Below are 17,560 nucleotides of genomic sequence, written 5' to 3'. Positions count from 1 at the left end.
TTGCGCGTGTGTGTATGTGCGTTGATGCGTAAAGTAGTCTTTTAGGGTGCGTTCAATCGAATTTTCGAAGCTCCGTTACAAAAAACAAGGTCATTGCGGTTAGCGTTCAAGCGATTTTTCATCAACACTGATTCTAGCTCATTTCGAGCCCAGCCACTGCGCATCACCCTCGCAGTTTGACCCAGGAAGTATAAGTCAACTTCGGCGCGCGCTTTTTGGAATTGTTTACGGCCGACTGTCGACTGCTGTTTTGAGCATAGATCGCAATAATAAAACAAAGAATAAGAAGGTGATGGAAGGAAGAAACAAAAAATAATATAAGGAAAGACAAAAAGAGAAAGTGATAGAGTTATTAAACAAAGAATAACGTAAGAGAAGGTGATATAAGGAAGAAACAAAGAATGACATAAGGAAAGGCAGAAAGAGAAAGTGATAGAATGCTTAAAACAAAGAATTACATAAGAAAAGGTGATAGAAGTAAAAAACAAAGAATAACATAAGAATAGAAGGAAGAAACAAAGAATAACAAAAGAGAAAGTGATAGAATAATTATAAAAACAAAGAATAACATAATGAAAGACAAAAAGAGAATGTGATGCAAGGAAGAAACAAAGAATAACATAAGGAAAGACAGAAAGAGAAAGTGATAGAATGATTGAAACAAAGAATAACATAAGAGAAAGTGATAGAATTATAAAAACAAAGAATAACATAAGAGAAGGTGATAGAAGGAAAAACAAAGAATAACATAAGAATAAAAGGAAGAAACAAAGAAAAACATAAGGAAAGACAGAAAGAGAAAGTGATAGAATGATTAAAACAAAGAACCACATAAGAGAATGTGAGTGAAGGGAAAAAACAAAGATTAACATAAGAATAGAAGGAAAAAACAAAGAATAACAAAAGAGAAAGTGATAGAATTATAAAAACAAAGAATAACATAAGAGAAGGTGATAGAAGGAAAAACAAAGAATAACATAAGGAAAGACAGAAAGAGAAAGTGATAGAATGATTAAAAACAAAGAAGAACATTAGAGAATATAAGTGAAGGGAAAAAACAAAGATTAACATAAGAATAGAAAGAAGAAACAGAGAATAACAGAAGAGAAAGTGATAGAATTATAAAAACAAAGAATTACATAAGAAAAGCTGATAGAAGGAAAAGAACAAAGATTAACATAAGAATAGAAGGAAGAAACAAAGAATAACAAAAGAGAAAGTGATAGAATTATAAAAATAAAGAATAACATAAGAGAAGGTGAGAGAAGGAAAAAAACAAGGAATAACATAAGAATAGAAAGAAGAAACAAAGAATAACATAAGGAAAGACAGAAAGAGAAAAAGAGGAAAACAAGGTATAACATAACGGAACAGGCCACGATAAAGAGCATGGTATAGTAAACGCAAATTGCATGAAAAGCAGGCGCGCGGTTTTTGTCCAAACTGGAACAGGCTCCGTCATACAATCATGATTGAAAACTCCGTCCGTTCAATCGAATTTTAGTGACCGTGATTCTGCAGAATCATGATACAAAACGCATCTTTTTCAGCGTTTCATGTTTGTGTTTTCAAACACGTTTATTTTTACGACCGACGAAAAAATCGCTTGAACGCATTGCGTTTTAAACTAAACGTCTTTAGAAACCGTGATTCTAGGGTGAAAAAGTGTCGATTAAACGCATTAGCTAGCGTGGTAGTGCCTAGATGGACGAGCTCAAAACAAACTTTTTAATAAGCGAGTTCGTAATTGCATACTGCGCATGCGCCAAAATCGTCATTAGACCTCATTAGACAAATGAATTGTTATCATTACTATTAAGAAGTGGTATATTTTGTGAGTTTTCATAATCACAATCACAATCTAGGTTTTTAGGATATATTGAATTATGGTCAGCACTCGACTACGTTACTTCATTTTGTATACTCGATGAATTTCATCAATAATTTGAGACTTTATGTATGTATTTCTACATTGCAGATAATCCAAACCTTAAAAGGGAATTTAATTGCAAGACTGCCCCAGTGCGTTCACTATCCAACCCCCTCCCCCTCCCCACCCCATTCCGTCGCAATTATAGAAGGGGGGCTTGAGAGCTAAACTCCCCCAAATGTATATGTCTATACGTACATTTGTTTCTTCTTCTTCTAGAATGTCCCCTGCCCCCTCTCAAATTCGATTGCATAATAATTATTAATTGATAGTTTATTAGCTATCTATCATTTATATACTGTTATCTTTCTTTTCCGATTCTATGCAAATACATCTTTTTATGATGAAGGATACCAACCACAATTTGATTATTCCTTAATTCCTCCTCCTTCGTAATTTCATCGAGATCTATCAGTGCTTGTTGATGCGTGTCTCTCCTTTTCTCCGGTCTTTCGTGTTTTTTTTAAAACAATCAAAAGAACAGGTTCCAGGTTCGTGGACTATACTCCGCATGTTAGTAATGCTAGGAAAACGTCACTTACGGGGGTTCAAAATAGCAAAAGAAATGCTCCGTATCTTCATTGGGTCAAACCCCCTCCCTTGGCAAAAAGCTAGAGCCGCCCCTGGGATCAATATACCCAAAACAGTGAGACCACACTTATTTGTTCCCTCCGAGACATCAAGCAGCACCAGAGGCGGATCTAGGACTTGGTAAAGGGGGGGGGGGGGGTGGGGGTGTCGGGTCTAATCACTGTAACATTCTGACAAGCCCAAATAAAAAGTTAGTCATCATAATTTTAGGATGATACACAAAATATATATCTGACAAGCATCAATAAAAGAAAAGTTCGGGACAAAGTATAAACAGAAAAGGGGTGTGACCCTCTCCCATCCCATCCCCTCCACACACAGCCCGGTTGTACCTACCTATGAAATAGAATGAATGCTATGAATAAAAATTATCTTGGTGTGATTAAAGTTTGTGCCTAGAATAAATCGAACAGTTATAATGAGTTTTGGGAATAGCTTATATCTCCCTCGGTCCACCTACTGCCATCGTCTTTAATTAAAAGGTTAATGGAACAGGTTCCTATTAGTAATGTAGCCCATGGGGGTAAGGGGTAGGGATGGCGATGGGTGACGAGAGGAGAAAGGGTTCCCCATACCAAACTAAACGCCTTCTTTATCCTAAAAACAAAAGATTCGGTTGCTCCTTCAAGATTTGTTTTATGTGACAGTTATCATTTTTTCTACCATACTCATTAAAATGGAAATTAGTTATTAATCATTTGCGTTGGAAGATGTGGGCATTGGTCATATCTGGATTTTTTTTCTTCCGCAGATGAGTTTTCTTCTGATTTTTTTGTTTTCTTATGATACTTGTAAATGATGTACTCTGTATTATCGTGCATTCATTGTAATTTTTATTTAAAAAACCGTGAAATAAGCCTAGTATTATTTTTGACCTCATCGTTTAGCATTGCACCTGTCAGCAGATATTGATCACAGCGCAATGCAAATAAAAGAAGAGAATAACGAGCACTAGGAGGCATATACCCCAGACAGTCATCTGGTGTGACACCGAGTGACATAGATGTAAACAGGGTATAGATGAAAGGGTGAGAGGTAATGTAAACCATTAAAATCGGGGGAAATCCCACCCCTGTCCCTCTCTCTCCCCGACCCTTTCATCTCAGAGGCGTCGTGACGATGAGAAGAGCAAGATAGAGCACTAGGGGGTATATAAGATGAAAGCGTGTGAAAGGTAATGTAAACCATTAAAATTCATTTAAGGGAAAATCCCGCCCCTCTCCCTCTCTCCTCTGTCCTTTCATCTCAAAGGGGTTGTGACGACGAGAGAGAGGAAGATTCGTAAGGACCGCTATTCATAATCAAAGAAGAGGGTCCGTATTGACAAGAGGGTCGCTATTCATGATACAAATCGGGGTCCTTATTTATGAGGGTCCCTATTCATAATACTAAAAAAGGGTCGCTATTCATAGTACGAGAAGAGGGTTACTATATTTATAAAACGACGAGAGGGTCGCTATTCATAATAAGGGATTAGGGTCGCTATTCATTAGGGTCATTATTCATAATCGAAGAAGAGGGTCGTTATTCATAATAAGAGCAGAGGGTCGCTATTCATAATACGAAATGAGGGTGGCCATTCATAATTTAAGATTCAAGATTCAAGATTATTTTATCGGTATATGCATGCAAACATTACATAGAAATTTTGCTTCCAATGGCTCTTTTTAGAGTGAAAATACAAATGATAGAAAATACAATATAACATTTAACAATAGAAAACTATGTACATAAATATGGATAATTATTTATAGTGTGCATTGTGCCCCTCAATTTCCTATTGCCTACATTTAACATGCGTCATAAATTAAAATGTCTCATAAAATAATATAGTATTTCTCGTCAGCTCCCCCCCCCCCCATCCGCTAGCTCCCGATCCACAGATGGTTTTGGATTTTGCAGAAAATAACAGAAATAAATACATTTACATTCATATGTCATAATTATAAATGCGAGATATAATTATGGTAACACTTCTACAGTAAAATGAACTCTTAACGATTGAAGAAATCAAGTTAACAATTTACTGGCACAATCGTTTGAATAACATGCGTCATAAATTAAAATGTCTCATAATATGATATTTCATTAAAATGTCTCCTAATATAATATTTCCCGTCAGCTCCCCCCCCCCCCCATCCGCTAGATCCCGATCCACAGATGGTTTTGGATTTTGCAGAAAATAACAGGAATAAATACATTTACATTCATATTTCATAATTATAAATGCGAGATATAATTACGGTAACACTTCTACAGTAAAATGAACTCTTAACGATTGAAGAAATCAAGTTAACAATTTACCGGCACAATCGTATGAATAACATGCGTCATTAATTGAAATGTCTCATAATATGATATTTCATTTCCCGTCAGCTCCCCCCCCCCCCCCCATCCGCTAGCTCCCGATCCACAGTCTCCAGCTATCCGCTTAAAATTGCACTTCAATAGCAGCTATTGAAGTGCACTTAAACGGACAGCTATCAAAATCAACAATTTCAAATCCAGTAGGAAATATATGATTATAATAGGAGAAGAGGTCGCTATTCATAACACGATAAGAGGGTCGCTATTCATAAGACGAGAAGAGGGTCGCAACTTGTCGCTGGGGATATTTCATAATTCAAAATTCAAATTCAAATTCAAATTGTATTGATTAAAATTCTCTTTTTTTATAACATTGGATAACAAATTTTAAAAATATAGTGTAACATAAATAGGCTAATTGAGTGTGAGAGTAGAGATGACAATAACCAGGAATGACATCAATTTACCTACTTCTGCAGCATGTCTCTTCTGGAATATAATACAGGGATAAGAATACATTATTTCACTGGTAATCCTTTTTACAATTCTTTTTTCTTTCTTTCTCTTTTTTCTATTCAAATACAAAAAACAAAAAACAAAAAAGATATACGACATGACAGTATGACAACTTTTTATAGATATATGTCGGGTTCATCTCGATCTCGAAGGAGAGGTTGGTAATCATAGATCCATCCTGGGCCCATTATTATTTCTTATTTATATCAATGATATTTGTAATGTATCTAAAACTTTAAATCATACCTTATTTGCAGATGATACGAGTGTTTTCTTGTCTCATCGTGAAATCAACACTCTTGAACAGAAACTAAATTCGGAACTACCAAAGTTGACCTTATGGTTTATAAGTAATGTGCTCTCTCTCTCTCAATGTTCTTAAAACAAATTATATTCATTTTAGAGGTAGAAAATCTAATGACAACCTTGCTCTTAATATTAAACTAGATGATATTTCTTTAGAGAGAAAGACATGTACGAAATTCCTTGGTATCTATATCAATGAAAAACTTGACTGGAGCGACCATGTAAAACACATTGTTACACCAATCTCCAGAAATATTGGCGTACCGTATAGAATAAAATGTTTTGTTTCTGATAGAATATTACTTATGCTATATAATAGTCTAATTTTACCACACATCTCTTATTGTAATATTTTGTGGGCATCATCCAAGTGTGTGACTAATAATATTCTTCTGTTACAAAAGAAAGCTGTACGCATAATGTACCCGAGCTGGTTATCGTGACCATACTACCCCACTATTTGTTAAACTGAAATGCTTAAAGATTGATGATATAAACTTCCTCCAAATTGCCATATTTATGTTCCGTTTTAATATCAAATTATTACCTACGTCATTATCTTCAATGTTCCAACCCAATAACATGGTTCATTCGTATTCAACAAGGCAGTCATCGAATTTACATGTGGTCAATCCTCACACTACATTAGCTCAAAAATCAATCAGACACAGAGGTCCAGATGTATGGAATTCTTTACCTAATGATATTCGAAATATAAAATCAACAAACTCTTTTAAAAGAGCACTCAAATGTATTATCATTTCACAGATGTAAGATATTACTTACATTATAATCTATTTATCAGTTCTAATTAAATCTAACATAATTTTGTTACTAGGCTTAACGAAATTCTTTTTTTTCTTTCTTTTTTTAAAACTTTGTAAATAGTGTAAATAGTTCACTACAAAACTTTAGGAATTTTATTTGTCATATATTATATATTTGAAAGGTGTTGTAACGATTCAAGCTCTATTTGCTTATGTTTCATCACCTTTGTGTGTTCATTCTTCAAACTGTATATAAGTTGCAACTTGATTTTGATAAAACAATGTTATATTCTTTTTCACGTGAAGTTAATTCAAATGTATTGTAAAATTGAAAATGATTTGTCATCTTATATTAATGTTTAATGTGATGTTAACTTCAATGAATTGTGAAATTGTGAACATGCATAAATAAATAAATAAATAAATAGATTTATAGATTTATGATTACCATCCTCTCCTTCGAGATGATCCCGACAATAAGACCCTATTCCAAACTCACGGGAGACAGTGAGCATGGGATGACAATATATAATGCTTTTTACAATAAGAAAATAATTACCGTTGGTAAAGGTGATGGGACAAACTATCACTTCCGAGGCGATCTGGATGTAGCTATCTTTCCGAAGCGAATAGCGTATACATTCAGATCGCCAAGAAAGTGATAGTTTGCCATCGCCTGGAACCAAAAGGTGATTATTTGCTTTATATTCCACATCGGAAACATTTCACTTCTTCTGTCATTTTAGAGCAACAAATCATCAATTAACAGCTGCTAGCAAACGATGTACGATACGTATAGTGCATGCATTACTACGTTGTACGTATACGTATACGCAACGTTTATAAGAAAGTGCGTTGCACTGTGTAGATAGTAGGCCCTACTTCTATCTTCAGTGAAAGTGCATTGCACTGTGTAGATAGTTTATCTACACAGTGCAACGAACTTTTCTTCTCCCATCAATGACGGGCGAACTATCTTTCATCACGTGATTACTTTTTGACCAATAGTAGCGCAAGATAATTTGTATGTTGAATATAATACTAAATTCCATCATGAATAATAATATGTTGTTTAAAAAAAAATAATCCTGTTCTCAATGTGTATGTACACTCAAAACTTAAAGAGCTATAGCGATCCTCTAGAATACCGACCCTCTGCTCCTATTATGAATAGCTACCCTCATTTCGTATTATGATACTGAAGGAGGCAGGGCAATTAAGAAGCTTGTTTTGAGCTCGTCCATCCAGGCACTTCCACGCCAGAACACGTGCAACGAACAGTGCAACGAACTTTTCTTCTCCCATCAATGATGGGCGAACTATCTTTCATCACGTGATTTACTTTTTGACCAATAGTAGCACAAGATACTTTGTATGTTGAATATAATACTAAATTCCATCATGAATAATAATATGTTGTTTTTTTTAATTAAAAAAATAATAATCCTGTTCTCAATGTGTATGTACACTCAAAACTTAAAGTGCTATAGCGATCCTCTAGAATACCGACCCTCTTGCTCCTATTATGAATAGCTACCCTCATTTCGTATTATGATACTGAAGGAGGCAGGGCAATTAAAAAGCTTGTTTTGAGCTCGTCCATCCAGGCACTTACACGCCAGAACATGTGTGAAAAGAGTATAGCATCTACACGCGCGCAAGATGAAAGGGGGTGAGAGGGAGAGGGTGTGATGATGAGAGAGGGAGATAGAGCACTAGGGGGTATATAAGATGAAAGGGGGAGAGAGGGAGACGGGTGGGATTTCCCCTTCGTTTATGTTTTCCGTTTACCATCTGGATATCATGTTGCTAAGCATTTGTCAACATTGCACCATTGTATTTCATAATCATTATATCAAATAAGGAGAATTGTACTGACTTGCTTATAAGGTAAGCGGCGACAACGAAATGTTCATACGTTGTGTTTGATATAAAATTGCAAGTTGTGTTTTTCAGAAAGTGAGTGTGGAGTCCATGTTACGTTGCCAGCAGCATATATGAGAAACAGATACATTGTGAACAACCGATCGCAAGCTATATCTAAAATTTCATGCAAACAGAAGCAAAATGTGGAAAGCCGTAATAATCTCACTCCTTGGAATTCTGATAGCTATTCAGGTAATTATTATTATTTCTAATTCATCCTCCTTTTTTAATGAATTATTCTAATACCTTCTGAGGGTAGGGGTAGGCAGTTCTTTCTAACAATAACTCAGAATTATTTTCTACTTCTTTATATTTGTTTACCCACGGTAAGGTCTGCTTAATTATTGCTATGCGAATATATTGTCGGTTGCCCACAAAAAGAAAACCTTTAACCCCCCCCCTTACACAATTTGAGTAAAATTGGCTAACCTATAAGGAAGTTATGATTTATGAAGTATGAAAAACTATGGAACTTAGAAGATCACTACACAAATTGCCAATTTGTTTATCAGTTTGTGACGTCATCGCCTCACTAGTTATCAATTGCTTTATATATTTTTATCCCATTAATCTTATCCCCCAAAGCTTGATTCCCCCATGTATGCCTTTGCCCAGGTTATATGATTTGTATCATATTGCGTGCATAACATTTCACGAAATCTTTTATGAACTTTAAAGAATTGATACCATTTTCTGAATATTGTATATTCATAATCATTAATTTTCATATAAGGAGTTTATCAAATTTTGTTCATTTTTCAAATGAAAAAAAATTACTCCATATTAGTGCATCCACACAAAAACATATAAACTCGGATGCTGGTGTGAGGAAATAAGATTTTTAGGGAAAAAATTGGAAATTTATATTATCAATATAAAGAAAACAATTAGTGGATATTGAGGCAATGATGCCACAGACTCATAAGTGAGTTGCCAATTTGTCTTGTGTTTTTCAAAGTTTTTCCATAAAAAAGAAAGAAAAGTTTTTCATGTCATTAAAAATTCATATCATTCTTATTAGTTATCCGATTTTGTTCAAACCTTTTTTGATTGGTTTGTCTCATTTTTCAGCTCCTATTAAAAGTAATTTTATTGGATTGGACTTGCCCTTTAAGGTCCCTTTCAGCGTCATGGGCAGAAAGTAAAAAGGGGAAAGAAGATGCACATTCAACGTAGGTTACCCACCTCTTGTTCAGCGTGTAACGCGGGGGGGGGGGGGGGGGGGAGGTACTCACATATTAAGACATACGGGATGTGCCGCTCTAATTGTCCGCTTTTTCACGAAATATCCCCAAAAGTGGCTCCCATTTTTAACTAAAATATTACTAAACATGTGTCCGTTATTCTAAAATTTCCGAAATTAAAAAAATGTGAAAAATGTGCCTTTATTTCGAGACAATTCCCTCCAAATAGTGCCTTTTCTGCCAAAATGACCCTTAAAAATGGGTGGGGGTTTCGAGGCTTGAGCAGTACACCACCGTTTAAACCATATCTGAGTACCCCCCCCCCCCTCCCCGGATAAAGAGGGGGCAGTTCTGGAACAGAAATGTTTTTCAACTGTTATTGATCTACGATAAAAGCATATTTGTCTCGTATTTGACTTTTTGCTCCGTACATGGAAAGGAGCAAGAGGATGAAGGAGAATGGTAGAGGGGCTGGGTCGTAAGATACAATTCAAAAGTGAGTATATAGAGAGGGGATATGAAAGAAGTAAGAACGGGAGAGAAAGGATAGAGAAGCGGAGAGCGATCAGGTGGACGAAAAGGAAATGGGGCAATAAAGAGAGAGAGAGAGAGAGAGAGACAGAGAGAGACAGAGAGAGAGAAAAAAAAAACAGGTGGTAAAAGTAAGAAAGAACGACGTCATAAGAAAACGAATGGAGGAAGAGAACAAGAGAGGAAGAGAGACAGAAAGATGAGATTTTGTTTAATGAGGGCCACCAGAAACCTTGTTTTTTTTAGATTGTGAAATATACTTACCTATAACTGAAATCAATTAAGCTTTTGGACCCATCGATTTTTGTACTTCTAAATTATTCTCAGAGAAGGATCATAAAAGAAATATGCAAAGTAACTATATTTTCAGACGAGCATGTAATCTTGATTTTCGATCTTCATGTTTGACTAAGTTGCTATCTGTAATTGCCATTATTAATACCAATTATCATACAAACTTTTTGCAACATGGTCGATGATATTTTGTATTTTTTCTGATATTGTCAACTTTTTTCTTCTTCTTTTCCAGAGCGTAGACGCTATAACATGCCGATCCAGCTATGGGTCCTCTTACAGGTGAGTCACGTGACCTATATCAATCATCTTAATTGGTTCGCTGGTGGTCATTATGATTGACAATCATACTTTTATCGAGTTTGTACAGTGACCGGTATGCAAACAACTTCTATCCACCCATCTCTCTCTCTCTCTCTCGCTCGCTCTCTCTTTTTCCATCCCCCATCTCTCTCACTATCTCTCTTCCCCTCTCTCTCGTTCTATCCACCCATCTCTCTTATATATATATATATATATATATATATATATATATATATATATATATATATATCTCTCTCTCTCTCGTTCCATCCCCCAATCTCACTAACTTTCTCTCCCATTATTGTCACCCATTCTAGTTGCTCAAGTGGTCGGTACTGCTGTGGAACATCTAGCTGTTGCACTTACACCGACGAGTCGGATGGCCTCCTCAGTCTATGGTATTTATGGTGAGTATAAACAATACCAGTTTTACGTGCATAAACCAAAATATTCTAGAGTTTATTGCCAAATCAATTAATGACAGAAAATTATATAATGGTTATGATTGACTGATTGGTTGAAGAATTATTATTATTATCATTGTTTTTATTATTGTTAATATTATTATTATCATTTTTATTTTTATTGTTAGTATTATTATCAATATTATCATCATTATCATCGACATCATTATCCTCATCATCTTCTGTAGTAGTAGTAGTAGTAGTAGTAGTAGTAGTAGTAGTAGTAGTAGTAGAGTAGTAGTAGTAGTAGCATTGTTGATGCTGATAATGTTTTTTTTTGTTCTTAATAATGTCATCATCATTATCATGATCATCATTATCATTACTATCGTTATTATGATATTCATATTCTATGATTTTCCACCAATAGGGTCGGCATCGTCATATTATTCGTCATAATTTCCGGAGCTAGCGGGGCTTACTACAGACATAGGAAACGCATGCTCTTGCTTCGAACACACCCTGCCCCTACGGTGCAAGCTAGCGCTGTACAACAGACTATGGCGGTATCTGCTACAGGTAAAGGCAGAGACAAAATAAATGCAATGATTGGATTTTGTTTGGAAACCACCCCTCCCCCTTACCGCCCCCCCCCCCAAAAAAAAAAAAAAAAAAAAAAAAAATTATGAACACAACAACTTAAAACTTTACTTTTGCGGGCCGTATGATACGAAATGACACAATGCATCTTACCACTTTGTTACAATCAAATGGTAAAATGTGGGCATGGCTACGCCTAGCTTCCCCGTATTCTTTCCAATTCTTCTAAAGAAAAGATGGTATAAAACTGCCCTCCGACATTTATGTTTTTTGTTTTATGAAATGGAAACAAAGTTCTGTACACTTGTATTATTCATAATTAGGCCTATCATGTCGTATTGTAGCATATTATTTAGATGAAAACTTAACATTTCTAAAGGCTTTTCCACTTCTTCCCGAGAAATTGGAATAGTCTTGTACATGTATTTTCTTTTGAAGAATAATACATAACCTTTATGATTACAGTAAAATTTCGAACAAGCACTAATTTTCCTTGTATTATTTTCGGGTGTCTGAAAATTGCTTAATGCTTTGTATCCTTCTTTTCATCTCTCTTGCCCTACCTTTCAGCATCATCTGGTAATCCCGGTCATCCACCACCACCACCAGCCTACAACCAGGGCATTGACAACACCAAACCCAACATGGGGGTAGCTCCGAACCCCGCGGGGCCGAGTGTAGACCCTCCCGTCTAAAACCCCAACCCTAACCCCAACCCCAACCCCAACCCCAGCCAAGTGGTAACGGTTCAGGGCAACTGATATCATGTTAAACGCCCTCCCTCTTCTTTCCGTCCTTTCAAATGTTCAGTGCTTTCGGAATGTTATGCTATGTCTTTCATACCTCCACTGAAATCAACTTTAATATGTATTCTATTACGGCCATTTCTTGATTTGTATATGGAGTTATTGCGTTATAATCCAGAGTTATATTTTGATTTTTTTTTCCTTCAAATTAATTTGTCAATTTTGTGTGTTAATGTGCAAATCGCTACACGATCTAGAATTTTACCTGAAAGTTAGTTTCTTTTTCATTTTTATTTTCTTTGTTTTTATGAATTTTTGTAATGCTGCTTCATAGCGTGCAAAGAGAATACTGTAGTCAGGGAAATTTACCCTTACCTAATTTTTTGTCTGCAAATTTCGATTGGTTTCAGTTTTGTCTTTACATGTATATTGCAAAATAAGACCAAATACTCATGTCTTTCTCTGTTTTTATCATTCTTGAAACGGGCTCATGGATTGTTATACTAGTACTAGGAATTCCGGGCCCCTTCTAATAAAGAGTTGTGATTGACCCTAATCAATAGCAAGTTTGCAGTCCGCTATCTCTCATCTACATACTTAGTTGCAATTGATGTGAATCGCAAATAAGTTGCGATTAATATCAACTCTTTATAACACGGAGCCCTAGATTACTCTTCAAGTCAATTGATATGTCACGATTTTTTTTTTTTTTTTTGGGGGGGGGGGGTCAAATACAAGTGTGACGAGAACTCGTCTCTGGAATTCTTCTATTTTCTTGTAAACTTGGTTCATGTATATTACTGCAACGGCTGAAGACCATGCATGGTACAATCTTGGCAATGGTATGTATGTCATAGGAGTGAAAGTGCGTTTCTAGTCATCTTTTAGATTACAGACAACTTCCAGAATACGTTTCTTTAAAACTCATCATCAAATATATTATAAATGTTGATAAAACAAAGGAGCAAATACGGTAATTCAGTGATCAATTTTTTACATTGATTTTTACCAAGTTGTTTAATCTTTCAAATTGAAATGTTGAAAGAGATGGGCATCACTTTAGGCCCAAATTGTGTTTAGTAAAATCCTACGAAATGCTTCTTAGGTCTTGCTCAAATTATGCAAGGTTTACAACTCTTACTAGAAAAACCTGTTGTTGTTTGTAACATAATGCAGTAAAAAATTTGACGTTTGCGTTTATATAAATTTAGTTTTCGGTGTGTTCCAAGATTACTGTTGAAAAATTATTTTGTTATATTGTTAGTCGGTAATATCCTCCTACTCATTTTTCTGCAGAATTGTCATATGGTAGCATAACAATTGTACAACTCATTTGATATTCATTAATATTTTAGCTTATGTGAATTTTTGTTTCTAAGATGAATTGTATATAGATGAAATCATATACGGTAGCTTTAACATTGTACAACTCATTTGATATTCATATATTTGTTTGCTTGGGTGAATTCTTGTTTCTAAGATGAATTTTATAAAGATGAATTTGGTTTGACTTTATCACTATTCAGAATGGAATGTTTAAGTAGCATTTTTATATACCAGGAGCTTTCGAGTGCTATCTTTTGTATTTAATTATATCCTTCTTTGAATAAAAGTATAAACGAAATTTGTCCTTTTTCTGCACTGTTTGGCTTTGTTCTTAAAATATAAAATAAGATATAAAATGTATACATAGGCTACATGATAAGGGGAAAGAGAGCTACAACTGGTGAGGGAGGTAGAGAAAGAGAGGCAGAAACAAAAAGGAAAGAAATAGGTAGAGAGTGAGAGACAGAGATAGAGAAAAAGAGAGAGACAAACAGATATACAGACTGAGAGAGAGAGAGAGAGAGAGAGAGAGAGAGAGAGAGAGAGAGAGAGAGAGAGAGAGAGGCAGACATGGGCTTACATAGATGAGCGAGAGGGAAGACAGAAAGACAAAGAAGAGATTATTTACGAGTAATGAACATGAAAAGGGAAACTTAAAGAAAAGAAGAATGTTACAAAGTTGATTGAGGAAAGATAATTGCAGAAAAAGCAGAGGAAAATGGGTGGCGTGTATATGCATGAGAGAGAAAGAGAGAGAGAGAGAGAGAGAGAGAGAGAGCACTAGGGGGTATATAAGATAAAAGGGGGAGATAGGTAATGGAATCATCAAAGAAGGGGGAATCCCACCCTCTCCCTTTCTCCCCGACCCTTTCATCTCAGGGGGATTGTGACGATGAAAGAGGAAGATAAAGCACCTAGGTGGTATATAAGATGAAAGGGGGAGAGAGGTATTAAAATGGAATCATCAAAGAAGGGGAAATCCCTACCCCTCTCCCTCTCTCCCCCTTTCAACTCGGAGGGGGTGTGGCGACGAGAGAGGAAGATAGAGCACTAGGGGGTATATAATATTCAAGATTAAATATTCAAGATAATTTATTATCACGTGACTTTGGGAGAGGGGCTGGCTGTCGTTCTTGGACTGCAGCAGCCACAGCGTAAAAACAGCTGATCGAAGAAGGTTTTTGCATAGGAAGACCGCGCATGCGCATTACCAACTAAAACACGCCAAAACATCCCCTGTCGCCGGCTGGACCCGCCCCTGGTTAAAGGAAAATGTAACTGGAGCGATTATTGACGGTAGGCTTCACTAAAGCATTCGATGTTATTGATATTTTTTTAATGTTTAGAAAAATTGAACTTTGGTCCGTCGTTTCGAAAGTGGGTCGAGGTCGTTGTACGAACATATTGGCCCGAATTCACAAAGGAGGTTTGTTGGCAAACCTAGGTTTATGTGCGTCATATGGCGCGTTTCGACGCTTTTCAAACCAAGGTTTGTTTGACGCATATAAACCTAGGTGTTGTATCTCTGATCACATGTGTGCTCTGGTGGCCTAATTTGGACAAACACATTGAATCACTGGCAAGGAATTGTCACACTTGTCTCAGTATGAGGAGTCAACCCACGGAAATGGCCTTCAAGAGTTTGGGAGCGAGTTCATGCAGATTTTGCAGAGCTAGATGGCCAACATTTCTTTTTACTAGTTAATGTTTACTCCGAATGGATGGAAGTCTATCCAATGAGAACTACAAAAACTAGTGCTATGATTGATGTACTACGGCACATATTTGCTACCCACGGACTTGCTGAACACTTTGTATCAGATAATGGACCGCAATTCATTTCTGCACAGCTCGCCGAGTTCTTCAAGAAGAATGGGGTGGATCACATTCGAGTTCCACCTTATCATCCTTCTTCTACCGGAGCTGCTGAACGTTGCGTTCAAACCTTGAAGCAGAATCTGAAGGCATACACGGAGAGTAGTTTGACTACTCAACACTAGGTCTGTCGACAAACCTCCTTTGTGAATTCGGGCCATTAAGTTCATTGTAAATGGATGGAAATCAGAAACGTTTCCAGTCAAGAGAGGGAGACGTAAAGGATGTCCCCTCTCAACATTATTGTTTATTTTGGCAGCTGAATTTATGGATAATAGAGTTAGGAAAATAATATCATTCAGAAATTAAATTATGAGTGAGATAGTGATATTAAACTTGAATAATAAAGAAAATTTATATAACGAAATAATGAAATATTTTTTCTTTCTCGTAAGTGGAATACTCTTCTGCCTCATTTGTTATCTATATCTACACCCTCATCTCTCTCTGGCTTTCTCTTTCTCTGTCACTGTCTCTCACTCTCTACCTCTGCGTTTCCTTCTTTGTTTCTGTCTCTCTTTCTATACCTCCCTCACCAGTTGTAGCCCTTTTCCCCCTTATCATTTATGCATACATTTTAAATCACTTTTTCCTCTTTGCCTTGACATCATTACGATTCTTAGGACACAGCCAGACAATGCATACAAGACAAACTTCGTTTTCTCTTTTAATCAAAGAAGGACATTATTAAATACAAAAGATTGTAGTCGAAAGCTCCTGGTATTAAAAAATGCTACTTAAACATTCCATTCTGAATAGTGACAAAGTCAAACTAAATTTATCTACAATTCATTTAGAAACAGGAATGCACACGAGCATAAAAATATATGGATATCAAATGAGTTGTACAATTTTTAAAGCTACCATATGACAATTATGCAGACATATTATGAGTAGGAGGAACAAAACTGAGCATAACGCATACTTCGTAGGTTAGGGTATTTTTTGTGTATATGTGTGTGTGTATGTGTGTGTCTAGGAGGGGGTTGACCCTCCAATAAAATATGAATTTAAATTCTAATGATAAACATAATTATAATGATAATAATATGCAGAAGGGTAATATATTTCTAATTTTTGTTATTTTTTTCTCACTTTAATGTTGTGATAATTTGCATAGTTTTGATTTAATGGTTTAAAATAATCATTTTATCCATCTTAATTCTCAAAATAATAAATTGTTATCACTTAAAATTTAAGGAGAAAAACAACGACTAGACCGAAGACTACTCCTATCCGTGTCTCCTTGCGGAGACTACGGTTAGCAGCTAAACGGAGTGCGTTCATATTGTTCAACACAGCGTCCGTATGCGATATCGATATCAGTTTGGCTGCTAAAAAAAGGCTGCTAGCTTCTGCTTGGCACTAGGGGGTACATAAGATGAAAAGGGGAGAGAGGGAGACGGGTTAGCCTTTTGACAAGGCCTCGTTGACTCTGGCTAAGCGGCTGAGATGAGTCTAGATACCCGGAGTGAACGCGCGACCGAATGACGAATGTCACAGGTCTGGACAATTCGCACTGGCGTTCATTCAGGTTTTCGCGATTAGTCTCTTTTTAGTCGCTCGGCGTCTATCAGGCATGTGGCCTTGTTTAAAGGCTAGAGACGGGTGGGATTTCCCTTCTTTATGGTTTCTATTACCGTCTGGATATCATGTTGCTTAGCATTTGTCAACACTGCACCATTGTATTTCATAATCGTCATATCAGATAAGGAGAATTGTACTGACTTGCTTATCAGGTAAGCGGCGACAACGAAATGTTCATACGTTGTGTTTGATATCAAATTGCAAGTTGTGTTCTTCGGGACGTAAATGTGGAGTCCATGTAACCATGAACCTAATACAAATTGTAACGTTGCCAGCAACACATAGGAATAACAGTTAAATTGTGAACAACTGGTAGCAAGTTATATCTAAAATTTCATGCAAACAGAAGCAAAATGTGGAAAGTCGT

At 36.1% G+C, this 17,560-nt stretch overlaps 1 protein-coding gene across 1 annotated transcript; it reads left to right on the top strand.

The window, feature by feature from the left end:
- The first annotated feature begins 8,320 nt into the window (after window positions 1-8,320).
- Window positions 8,321-13,119, top strand: LOC105443996. Its single transcript, XM_030989968.1, has 5 exons — window positions 8,321-8,535; window positions 10,588-10,634; window positions 10,973-11,062; window positions 11,490-11,638; window positions 12,230-13,119. The coding sequence occupies exons 1-5, from the start codon at window positions 8,485-8,487 to the stop codon at window positions 12,352-12,354; spliced, it is 462 nt and encodes a 153-aa protein (XP_030845828.1). The 5' UTR covers window positions 8,321-8,484; the 3' UTR covers window positions 12,355-13,119.
- The last annotated feature ends 4,441 nt before the right edge of the window (window positions 13,120-17,560 follow it).

This window comes from Strongylocentrotus purpuratus, unplaced genomic scaffold (assembly GCF_000002235.5).
Source record: "Strongylocentrotus purpuratus isolate Spur 01 unplaced genomic scaffold, Spur_5.0 spur5_scaffold_19, whole genome shotgun sequence".
In the NCBI taxonomy this organism is placed as follows: domain Eukaryota; kingdom Metazoa; phylum Echinodermata; class Echinoidea; order Camarodonta; family Strongylocentrotidae; genus Strongylocentrotus; species Strongylocentrotus purpuratus.
This window is presented reverse-complemented; position numbering and strand designations above follow the sequence as displayed.

Bases quoted from the DNA above. Each gene is read 5' to 3' on its own strand.
- LOC105443996 (XM_030989968.1), top strand. From the start codon at position 8,485: ATGTGGAAAGCCGTAATAATCTCACTCCTTGGAATTCTGATAGCTATT. The intron at 8,536-10,587 runs GTAATTATTATT...CTTCTTTTCCAG, and splicing joins GAATTCTGATAGCTATTCAG to AGCGTAGACGCTATAACATG. The intron at 11,063-11,489 runs GTGAGTATAAAC...TTCCACCAATAG, and splicing joins CTCAGTCTATGGTATTTATG to GGTCGGCATCGTCATATTAT.